At 45.0% G+C, this 12,663-nt stretch overlaps 1 protein-coding gene across 2 annotated transcripts in view; it reads right to left on the bottom strand.

Annotated features, from left to right (window-relative positions):
- DOCK6 (dedicator of cytokinesis 6) overlaps nt 1–10,936 on the bottom strand; it is a 148,611-nt gene extending 137,675 nt beyond the window's left edge. Inside the window, exon 1 of one of the 2 annotated variants that reach the window (XM_056570464.1) lies at nt 10,813–10,936. In XM_056570464.1, coding sequence (XP_056426439.1) covers nt 10,813–10,859 — 47 coding nt within the window. In that variant the 5' untranslated portion in view covers nt 10,860–10,936. Of the gene's footprint in view, nt 1–6,791; nt 7,056–10,812 lie in introns of those variants that run through there. The other variant, XM_056570465.1, reaches the window with a different exon arrangement.
- Between the last annotated feature and the right edge of the window lie 1,727 nt (nt 10,937–12,663).

The raw sequence follows: 12,663 nt of genomic DNA, 5'->3' as shown, positions 1-12,663 counted from the left end.
CTCCATCCTACCTCACTGAGCTCCAGCTGTTCACAAACGCTCTCCATCCAATCCACTGAGCTCCAGCTGTTCACAAACGCTCTCTATCCAACCTCACTGAGCTCCAGCTGTTCACAAACGCTCTCCATCCAATCCACTGAGCTCCAGCTGTTCACAAACGCTCTCCATCCAACCCCACTGAGCTCCAGCTGTTCACAAACGCTCTCCATCCATCCTCACTGAGCTCCAGCTGTTTTGCAAGGAGGAATGGGCAAAAATTTCAGTCTCTCAATGTGCAAAACTGATAGAGACATACCCCAAGCGACTTACAGCTGTAATCGCAGCAAAAGGTGGCGCTACAAAGTATTAACTTAAGGGGGCTGAATAATTTTGCACACCCAATTTTTCATTTTTTTTAAATTTGTTAAAAGTTTGAAATATCAAATAAATTTCGTTCCACTTCATGATTGTGTCCCACTTGTTGATTCTTCACAAAAAAAATTACAGTTTTATAACTTTCTTTGTAGCCTGAAATGTGGCAAAAGGTTGAAAAGTTAAAAGGGGCCGAATACTTTCACTATGCACTGTAAGTTATGAATGCAACTGCATTTTTTTTTTGAGTAAAATAAGTATTCGATGAATCAGGAAAAACTGAGATTAGGAGCACTCTCTTAAAGGGAGTGCTAATAATCTCAGCTTGTTACCTGTGTTGTACTCCTTTACCACAACCAAAACCGAACATTTGTAGACTACACATGGCTGGAATGGGCTACAAGATCATCGCCGAGCAGCTAGGTGAGAAGTTTACAACAGTTGGTGCGAATATTCCCTAATGGAAAAAAAAATAATAAATTGTCAATCTCCCCTCGGTCGGGGGCTCCATGTAAGATTTTACCTCGTGGAGTCTCAATGATCATGGGAACGGTCAGGAAACAACCCAGAATTACGCGGGAGGATCTTGTCAATGATCTCAAGGCAACTGGGACCAAAGTCACCAAGAAAACAATCGGTAACACCCTATGCTGTGAAGGACTGAAATCCTGCAGCGCCGCAAGGTCCCCCTGCTCAAGAAAGCAAATGTACAGGTCTGGCTGAGGTTTGCCAATAAACCTCTGAATCGTTTATTCACATCACGATTTTACCATCCTACTTCTTAAGATTTTTTACTTTGAAATCATACAAATCTGCACGCTAAGTCGTATCCATTGACTTCCATTCATTAAAAGGGGTATTCCGGGCAACAACATCTTATCCCCTATCGAAAGGATAAGGGGATAAGATGTCTGATCACTTGGGGGGCCCGCCGCTGGGACCCCCCGCGATCTCCTTGCAGCAGCCCACATTCTATGCGTAGCTGCGCCTGAAGTTTCGGAAACCGTTGGGATTCCAAGACGGGGACGTGACATCACGCCACACCCCCTCCATTCAAGTCTATGGGAGGGGGCGTTGCGGCCGTTATGCCCCCTCCCATAGAAATTAATGGAGGGGGCGTGGCGTGACATCACGTCCTCGTCTCGGAAGCTCGGCGGATTCCAAAACTTCAGACACCGCTCCGCATAGAATGTGGGCTGCTGCAGGGAGATGGCAGAGGGTCCCAGCAGCGGGCCCCACCACGATCAGACATCCTATCCTTTGGATAGGGGATGAGATGTTTTTGCCCAGAATACCCCTTTAATGATAGACAACAAATGCAAATAATCGGATAGCTAAGAACTTTTTACGTACCATTGTATACGATTTTTTGCAATCCGATTTCGTTCGATTTTGCGGTCCGATAATCGGATGGTTAAATCGTGATGTAAACCTAGCCTTAGATCTTCAGTGTGAATGAGGCCTAAGGATCTTGTGATTTTAATACACGAGATTTTTGCAGTGTGATCCCCTCGTGGATCCCATAGTCCGCAGTACCCCAGACTATGGTTCTGTTCACACTGTGCGTTTTTGTTGTATTTTTAACATTAATTTTTTTTTGTTTTCAATGGTGAACTTACCAAGATGCATAAGAGTTCACCGATCAAAATGCAACCCAAAAAATGCACAGTGTAAAAGCAAAAAAAAAAAAAAAAAAAAAAACACCTTGGGGGACATGTATCATTATTTGTGTATGGTCGAAGCAGTTTACCCCTTTTCCCGAATTCTAAATTATGTGCAGAAGCGCTAAAGTCCATGAAACGCTTAAGTCCAAGATGGCTTATATTTGCGCAAAAAAAACAGCTCTTGCGGCAAAATTTTGGGTGAAAAAAAAAAAAAAAAAATAAAAAAAAAAATAAAAAGTATGCAGTTAATAAATCCATGCATACTATAGATGTCACTCCAAGGTACCCCGATTCAGCCACATCCTGAGGACATGCTCTACCAAAACGTGCGCAAAAAATACACACAAAACAGGGGGGAAATCTTTGATACATGTCCCCCATTGATCCTGGCAGGTGCCCCCCCCCCCTTTTCGAATTAGGTAAAACTCATCCTTCTGTACACTCCAACATGGCCCTGAAAGTAAAAAACAGAAGAGCTTGTCGGTCAGGAACAGTCACTGACCGCTATACACCGCTGATCTTAGAGAAAAGTATCCTATCTGCAGCATTTAGTCGGGCGCTCAAAACACAAATTGCAAATACTGTGAGGTAAAATTCGAAGAAGGGGGGGGGCGCTTCGGTGCCAGGGTGCCTCAAGCTCTTGCAAAACTACAACTCCCAGCATGTCCGGACAGCCAAAGGCTGTCCGGACATGCTGGAAGTTGTAGTTTTGCAACAGCTGGAGGCACGTTGCCAGGAAAAACCCTGCTCTATCTGGTGTAATTAAGCAGGTTGGCACCAATAGACAAATTGCCCTAAATATAGGGGGCGCTATACAGCAAGGGCCATGGCATCCTTGAGGTCTCCTGGTCATGTAATTACATTTTACTCAAACGCCCCGAAAACCATAAATGGCCAGTATAGCAGAGAGCCGGCCATTTTATTCCATAGAAAACGGACTCACAAAAAAAATGGCTTCGATTTTTGGTGGTCAAACCCGATTTCAGATCTGAACAAAAATCATGTGAAATCGGATGCGGATCAAATCGGACGTGTGTAATGGATTCGATTTTTTTAATGGATCTGACTTTATATACGATTTTAAGTTATAAAATCATTTACTCAAGTCGGATGGAGAAATCGTGACGTGAACGCAGCCTTAGATGTGCAGTGTGAATGAGGCCTAAGGATCTTGTGTGGATCACATACTCCCCAGCACCCCAGACTACGGTTCTGTTCACACTGTGTGGTTTTTGTTGTATTTTTAACATGAATTTTTTTGTTTTCAATGGTGAACTTACCGAGATGCATAAGAGTTCACCGATCAAAATGCAACCAAAAAATAAAATAAAATAAAAAAAAAAGCAAAAAGGGAACAAATTGATACTGTCAGGTGACCCCCCCCCCCCCCTCCTTTCGAATCAGGTAAAAATCATCCTTTTGTACTTTCAGGACCATGTTGGAGTGTACAGAACAGAAGAAATTGTCGGTCTGGACCAGTCACTGACCGCTATACACCGCTCATCTTAGAGAAGCATTTAGTTGGGCGCTAAAAATACTGTGAGGTAAAATTCAAAGAAGGGGGGGGCGCTTCGGTACCAGGGTGCCTCAAGCTCTTGCAAAACTACAACTCCCAGCATGTCCGGACAGCCAAAGACTGTCCGGGCATGCTGGAAGTTGTAGTTTTGCAACAGCTGGAGGCACGTTGCTAGGAAAAACCCTGATCCATCTGGTGTAATCCAGCAGGTTGGCACCAATAGACAAATTGCCCTAAATATAGGGGGCGCTATACAGCAAGGGCCATGGCATCCTTGAGGTCTCCTGGTCACGCAATTACATTTTACTCAATAACGCCCCCAAAACCATAATGGCCAGTATAGCAGAGAGCCGGCCATTTTATTCCATAGGAAACGGACTAACACAAAAAAAAAATGGCTTCGATTTTTGTTGATTTTGACCCCCCCCTTCTTTCGAATCAGGTAAAAATCATCCTTCTGTACACTCCAACATGGTCCTGAAAGTACAAAACAGAAGAGATTGTCGGTCAGGACCAGTCACTGACCACTATACACCGCTCATCTTAGAGAAGCATTTAGTCGGGCGCTAAAAACACAAACTGTAAATACTGTGAGGTAAAATTTGTAAGAGGGGGGGCGCTTCGGTACCAGGGTGCCTCAAGCTGTTGCAAAACTACAACTCCCAGCATGCCCGGACAGCCAAAGGCTGTCCGGGCATGCTGGAAGTTGTAGTTTTTCAACAGCTGGAGGCTCGTTGCCAGGAAAAACCCTGCTCTATCTGGCGTAATTCAGCAGGTTGGCACCAATAGACAAATTGCCCTAAATATAGGGGGCGCTATACAGCAAGGGCCATGGCATCCTTGAGGTCTCCTGGTCACGTAATTACATTTTACTTAATAACGCCCCCAAAACCATAATGGCCAGTATAGCAGAGAGACGGCCATTTTATTCCATAGGAAACGGACTAACACAAAAAAATAAAAAAAATAAAAAATAAAATGGCTTCCTGCAGGCGACAGGCGCATCCAGGAATCTTTCGGCAAATACCAAGCCCATGCTTCAGTATTAAAAAAAAAAGGTGAGAAAAACATCATCATAATGTGCGCCAACAATGTATAATTACAACAATAAAACAACGGCGAGCAATGTGCCAGCTAGTAAACACGGGCATGAAGATGATAGAGGTCGGGTGATGTAATAGTATACAATTAACCCATTATCATTCCTGTAGTACACATGACCTAACCCTATACAGGTCATATACACAGAGGCAGTGATGTCATAAACCACGAGATCCGCTCTACGGTGAGGCCAGCGAAAGCTGTGGTGAAGAACATCGCAGGGAGAGCGAAAGGAACAATGGAAGTTATCACAATGACAAGATAGCATTGTGTATACTCACTAATGGTTAAATTAAAGGGGGAGTTCCATCCTCAGACATGTTTTAGGCAAACCAAACAGTCCTTCATAATGTCCACAGACTTAAAGGGGTACTCCGCCCCTAGATATCTTGTCCCCTATCCAAAGGATAGGGGATAAGATGTCAGATCGCCGAGGTCCCGCTGCTGGGGACCCCGGGGATCGCTGCTGCAGCACCGCGCTATCATTACTGCGCAGAGCGAGAGCGCTCTGCATGTAATGACGGGCAATACAGGGGCCGGAGCATCGTTACGTCAGAGCTCCGCCCCTCGTGACATCACGGCCCGCTCCTGTCAATACAAGTCTATGGGAGGGGGCGTGGCGGTCATCACACCCCCTGTCATAGACTTCATTAAGGGGAAGGAGCATTGACGTCACGCTGCTCCGGCCCCTGTATCGCTCCGTCATTACGCACAGAGCGAACTCGCTCTGTACAGTAATGATGGCGGGGTGCCGCAGTGGCGATCCCCGGGGTCCCCCAGTGGCGATCCCCGGGGTCCCCAGCAGCGGGACCCCGGCGATCTGACATCTTATCCCCTATCCTTTGGATAGGGGATAAGATGCCAGGGGCGGAGTACCCCTTTAAAGGGGTACTCCACTGGAAAACATTTTTATTTTATTTTTTTCAAATCAACTGATGCCAGAAAGTTAAACAGATTTGTAAATTACTTCTATTAAAAAAAACAATCTTTACCCTTCCAGTACTTTTTAGCAGCTGTATGCTACAGAGGAAATTCTTTTCTGTCTTGCTCTCTGCTGACACCTCTGTCCATATAAGGAACTGTCCAGAGCAGCATAGATTGCTGTGGGGATTTTCTCCTGCTCTGGACAGTTTTCCACCAGAGTACCCCTTTAAATTAATAGGGTTCCATCCTTAGACATGTTTGAGGCAAACCAAACAGTCCTTCATAATGTCCTTAAAAGGGGTACTCCCGTGGAAAAACTTTACTTTTTAAAATCAACTGGTGTCAGAAAGTTAAACAGATTTGTAAATCACTTATGCTAAAAAATCTTCATACTTCCAGTACTTTTTAGGGGCTGTATACTAAAGAGAAATCCAAAAAAGAAATGCATTTCCTCTGATGTCATGACCACAGTGCTCTCTGCTGACCTCTGCTGTCCATTTTAGGAACTGTTCAGAGCAGCATAGGTTTGCTATGGGGATTTTCTCCTGGTCTGTACAGTTCCTAAAATGGACAGCAGAGGTCAGCAGAGAGCACTGTGGTCATGACATCAGAGAAAATGCATTTCTTTTTTGGATTTCTCTTTAGTATACAGCCCCTAAAAAGTACTGGAAGGATTAAGATTTTTTAATAGAAGTGATTTACAAATCTGTTTAACTTTCTGGCACCAGTTGATTTAAAATAAAAATAAAAAAAAATAAAAGTTTTCCACTGGAGTACCCCTTTAAGGATAAGTCTTATGACTCTATAGTCAATACCCCGGACTACAGTATGGTCCATTAGCACAGATATAGAGCAGACACCCCTACAATACCCAGCTGATCCCCAATAGCCTTATAATGCCCCAGGGTGGGGGAGGTGGATCGGCGGTGCAGATAGTGGTACTCTCCTGACAAAAGAGCAGACGGCTCATATCACAAGTACAATCACCGACACATTAAACCGGTTGCTCTACATTTCACCAGAGACAGGGAGGGAACTGAATATTTCCAGGTCACATTCTGAATTATTCACCAAGTTACATCAACGCTAAACCCAAAGCAAAGAGACCTAAGACAGATAAACCCCAAGGATAGAGCGAAATCATCGGCCCACACGAGGGGAACCTGAAGAGTCCGGACACCCTCCCCCCAAGAGCTGACACTCTAAACAAGGGATAATGAGAAAACAGAGCTCACACTCTACTCGAAGCCATGTCATGTCTCCCACGAGAGGACAGTCCGATAGGAGAGGAAGTCCTGCGTTCCCAACACAATAACAGGACGCGGGAGAGGGGAGGACGAGGGAAACCAGGGCTAAAAAATAGATATGGTGGGGGCGGGGTGCGAAGGGATATCTGGAGAGCCGAAACTCAGAAATGACTAAAGTCACTTCAGAGAACTATAAGTTATAATCACAGCCCTATACAGACATCTTATCACCCTATAACATCTTATTACAGTAACCCGGCTCCTGATCCTCTTATTACCCTATAACATCTTATTACAATAACCCGGCTCCTGATCCTCTTATTACCCTATAACATCTTATTACAGTAACCCGACCCCTGATCCTCTTATTACCCTATAACATCTTATTACAGTAACCCGACCCCTGATCCTCTTATTACCCCTATAACATCTTATTACAGTAACCCGGCTCCTGATCCTCTTATTACCCTAAAACATCTTATTACAGTAACCCGGCTCCTGATCCTCTTATTACCCTATAACATCTTATTACAGTAACCCGGCTCCTGATCCTCTTATTACCCTATAACATCTTATTACAGTAACCCGGCTCCTGATCCTCTTATTACCCTATAACATCTTATTACAGTAACCCGGCTCCTGATCCTCTTATTACCCCTATAACATCTTATTACAGTAACCCGGCTCCTGATCCTCTTATTACCCTATAACATCTTATTACAGTAACCCGGCTCCTGATCCTCTTATTACCCTATAACATCTTATTACAGTAACCCGGCTCCTGATCCTCTTATTACCCTATAACATCTTATTACAGTAACCCGGCTCCTGATCCTCTTATTACCCTATAACATCTTATTACAGTAACCCGGCTCCTGATCCTCTTATTACCCTATAACATCTTATTACAGTAACCCGGCTCCTGATCCTCTTATTACCCCTATAACATCTTATTACAGTAACCCGGCTCCTGATCCTCTTATTACCCTATAACATCTTATTACAGTAACCCGGCTCCTGATCCTCTTATTACCCTATAACATCTTATTACAGTAACCCGGCTCCTGATCCTCTTATTACCCTATAACATCTTATTACAGTAACCCGGCTCCTGATCCTCTTATTACCCTATAACATCTTATTACAGTAACCCGGCTCCTGATCCTCTTATTACCCCTATAACATCTTATTACAGTAACCCGGCTCCTGATCCTCTTATTACCCTATAACATCTTATTACAGTAACTCGGCTCCTGATCCTCTTATTACCCTATAACATCTTATTACAGTAACCCGGCTCCTGATCCTCTTATTACCCCTATAACATCTTATTACAGTAACCCGGCTCCTGATCCTCTTATTACCCTATAACATCTTATTACAGTAACCCGGCTCCTGATCCTCTTATTACCCTATAACATCTTATTACAGTAACCCGGCTCCTGATCCTCTTATTACCCTATAACATCTTATTACAGTAACCCGGCTCCTGATCCTCTTATTACCCTATAACATCTTATTACAGTAACCCGGCTCCTGATCCTCTTATTACCCTATAACATCTTATTACAGTAACCCGGCTCCTGATCCTCTTATTACCCTATAACATCTTATTACAGTAACCCGGCTCCTGATCCTCTTATTACCCCTATAACATCTTATTACAGTAACCCGGCTCCTGATCCTCTTATTACCCTATAACATCTTATTACAGTAACCCGGCTCCTGATCCTCTCATTACCCTATAACACCTTATTACAGTACCCCGGCTCCTGATCCTCCTATTACAGTCAGAGATGTCTTCTATAAGTCTGCGGCCTGTGACTCCCCCTCCGTCTCGTCCTTGGCCCCGCTCCTTATTGCCCCCGTTCCTCTCACAGTTTGCACACAGACAGACGAGCCGCCTGCAGCCATTGTTGGGCTCAGCTGTCTGAACAGATGGTGCGGCAGCAGGGAAGGACTCCGATCACTATACTGTAGCCGAGCTGAATGGATTACTGTAATGTTACACCTCAGACTGGTGGGGGGGCTCTATTCTTATATAAAGGGGGAACCCCGAGTCTACAGGATCACATTTTCCATATTTTTCCTCTCATGAATATAAATGAGCGTCACAATGTGTCAGTGGGGTCACATCTCGCCATCCCGCAGCATCTGCCAGAAGGTGCTGACCCTGCAGATTAGTCAGTGACAGTTCCCACACTTAGAATGAAGAGTTCTACAGTTTTCCTATTGCACTTAGCATTTCAATTCAAAAGCTCCGATTGCTGTCAGTGAATGGAAACTTTTTCAATTCCATCAGCAGACAAAAAAATAAAAACTCTCACCGCTAAATCTCCGATCCTGTCATATCCAGTCTGGACAAAACCCTCTTAGTAGCGTCCATACCAAACCTGTTCTATTTCGTTACAATGTATCGGCGCAGGCAGAATGTCTGGAATGTTTAGGACACAACTGTAACAAACTCAGCGATGAGACGTATAAAGTCTGTATAGATTTTTAGCCTCGGTACGTACACAAGAACGGTCCCGTTCTAACCCCCTTCTAGTTCGTTCCAATGTATCAGCGCAGGTAAAATATCTGAAGTGTTTCTCAACTGTGATACAATAGGAATAAACTCTCAGCGATGAGACTTATGAACGATTAGGTTCTAAATTTCCGATTAGGGCAAACTTTCTGCTCATCCGCCCCAATTCCGCTTCCGCGGAATCCAAGCAGAAATTCTGCAGAAAAAAAGCACCCTATAGAAGTGTATTGGGCTTTCATTTGAGAAGGAATTCTGCTTGAGGAAATTCTGCAGCGTGAATAGACCCTAAGGCTGGGTTCACACTGGAATTTCTGGGAAGAATTTCTGCCAGAGATCGAGCCGGCGGCACTAGGACCGCGCAGACTACATTGCCGTCCCCATAGATGGCAATGCATTTCTGAGCAGAGCTCCCAAAAAGATCCACCCAGAAATGCATTGCAGTCTACGGGGGGCAGCAATGCAGTCTGCTCGGTCCTAGTACCGCCGGCTCAATGTCCGGCAGAAATTCTGCAGTGTGAACCCAGCCTGAGGCTAGGTTCACACTACGGAATTTCCGCCTGCAATTCCTCTTTGAAATTACAGGCAGAAATTCCGCTTGCTAAAATGTACAGTGTAGTGAATGGGTTTCCGTTCACAAATTCACACATCGGAATTTGCCAAGCGGAATTTGTGAACGGAAAATCCGCTTGGAAATTTCCACCTGAAGAATGGCGTTGTTCATTCTTCAGGCGGAAATACTCGCGGAACACATCGCAGTCTATTGGAGACTGTAGTGTCCGCACGGTCCTAGTGCCGACTGATTCAGTTTGCGCTGGCCGCACTCGGAAACTCCGGGCGGAAATTTTCTGTCTGGAGATTCCGTAGTGTGAACCTAGCCTAAGGGTTCTGTTCACTGACAGCAAGCAGATATTGGGGGAAAAAAAAAAAAAGTTTAGGAAGTCTATTAGAAAGTTGCAGAACTAATAATACCGTAACCCCCAATGACTCTCCAGGGGCTAATGTGACTTTTATAGGGTCCCAACAAAAAGATGGACATGGTGCCAGTCCTGTATGATCCTAGATGGTCAGTGTTCCCCATCTTGTTGTAAAACTACAACTCCCAGCATGCCTGGTCATTGAGCAGTAGTCAGTTTAAGCTGTGGGTTGTAGTTTTGCAACAAGTTGTATCCAGACAGGTGACACTATAGTTAACCTCCAGATAAATGGCTGCCACTGCACTACAACTCCCAGCATGCCCCGCTCTCCAGCAGCTGTCAGTGCATGCTGGTCGTTGTAGTCCCACAGCAGCCCACGTCCCATTTGCATTCCCCCGCTTCACAAACAGCACATAATGCAAATATCCCCAGCCCAGAGCCATGACTACTCCCACTCCCATCCTCCACCTTGACTGACTACTCCCACTCCCATCATCCACCTTGACTGACTACTCCCACTCCCATCCTCCACCTTGCAGCGCACCTGTCGCCTCCCCCCAGCCCGCACCTGTTTATCTTCTGAGCGAAGGCCCTGCGCTCCGCAGCCGCCGCCATCGCGTCCCCGACCGCAACTCCAGCAGCAACTGTACCGGCCGGAGCAGGGCTGACCCGATCCCGGCAGAACAACCCGCAGCGACGCCCATCACCCGCCCCATGACCGCCCACCCCACCGCCTGCTCCGGTGTATGGAGCCAAAGGCTTCCGCAGGTTTTATACTGGCGACACCTAATGGCCGTGCGGGGTTATTGCAAGCTGTCAAGTACGGATGTCTCTAGGGCGGCCTCGTGTGGTGGTGAGCAAGTACTGCGCGGAGACTTCCGTGCTCTAACTTCTGTCCTCTGCTGCCCCGCAATGGATTTATGGTAAATTGCAAGCGCTGTCAGATCGCACATCCGCGTTGTGCGACACCCGGTGGTCAGGTCTTGTTACTGCACCTTGGTTCTACATTGATTTAATGGGGTACTCCCATGGAAAACTTTTTTTTATTTTTTTAAATTAACTGGTGCCAGAAAGTTAAACATATTTGTAAATTACTTCTATTAACCCCTTAAAGACCACGGGTTTTTCCGTTTTTGCACTTTCGTTTTTTTCCTCCTTACTTTTTAAAAATCATAACCCTTTCAATTTTGCACCTAAAAATCCATATTATGGCTTACTTTTTGCGCCACCAATTCTACTTTGCAGTGACATCGGTAATTTTACTCAAAATTCTACGGCGAAACGGAAAAAAAAATAATTGTACGACGAAATTGAAGAAAAAACGCAATTTTGTAACTTTTGGGGGCTTCCGTTTCTACGCAGTACATTTTTCGGTAAAAATGAAACCTGATATTTATTCTGTAGGTCCATACGGTTAAAATGATCCCCTACTTATATAGGTTTGATTTTGTCGTACTTCTATAAAAAAAATCCTAACTACATGCAGGAAAATTTATACGTTTAAAATTGTCATCTTCTGACCCCTATAAGTTTTTTATTTTTCTGCGTATGGGGCGGTATGAGGGCTCATTTTTTGCGCCGTGATCTTAAGTTTTTGGCGGTACCATTTTTGCATTGATAGAACTTATTGATCTTATTGATGATGTAAAAAGTGACCAAAAATGCACTATTTTGGATTTTGGAATTTTTTTACGTGTACGCCATTGACCGTGCAGTTTAATTAACGATATATTTTTATAAATCAGACATTTCCGCACGCGGCGATACCACATATGTTTATTTTTATTTACACTGTGTTTTTTTGGGGGGAAAAGGGGGGTGATTCAAACTTTTAATAGGGGAGGGGTTAAATGATCTTTATTCACTTTTTTTTTGCAGTGTTATAGCTCCCATAGGGACCTATAACACTGCACACACTGATCATTGTTATCCCATAGGGACCTATAACACTGCACACACTGATCTTTTACATTGATCAATGGTTTCTCATAGGAAACCACTGATCGATGATTCTGCCGCTTGACTGCTCATGCCTGGATCTCAGGCACTGAGCAGTCATTCGGCGATCGGACAGCGAGGAGGCAGGTAGGGGCCCTCCTGCTGTTCTGTAAGCTGTTCGGGATGCCGCGATTTCGCCGCGCCTATCCCGAACAGCCCACTGAGCTAACCGGCATGCTTTCACTTTAGACACGGCGTTCAACTTTGAACTCCGCGTCTAAAGGGTTAATAGTGCGCGGCACCGCGATCAATGCCGCGCGCTATTAGCCACGGGTCCCGGACGTTGTTAGAGGCCGGGCCTGACCCGCTATGACACGAGGCCACGCCGTGGCCCCGTGTTATAGACCGGGAGCGGACACATGACGTACCGGTACGTCATGTGTCCTTAAGAGGTTAAAGGGGTACTCCAATGGAAAACTTT

This window comes from Hyla sarda, chromosome 4 (assembly GCF_029499605.1).
Source record: "Hyla sarda isolate aHylSar1 chromosome 4, aHylSar1.hap1, whole genome shotgun sequence".
NCBI classification, from domain to species: domain Eukaryota; kingdom Metazoa; phylum Chordata; class Amphibia; order Anura; family Hylidae; genus Hyla; species Hyla sarda.
The sequence above is the reverse complement of the archived record's forward strand: the minus strand, read 5'-3'. Positions and strand labels throughout refer to the sequence as shown.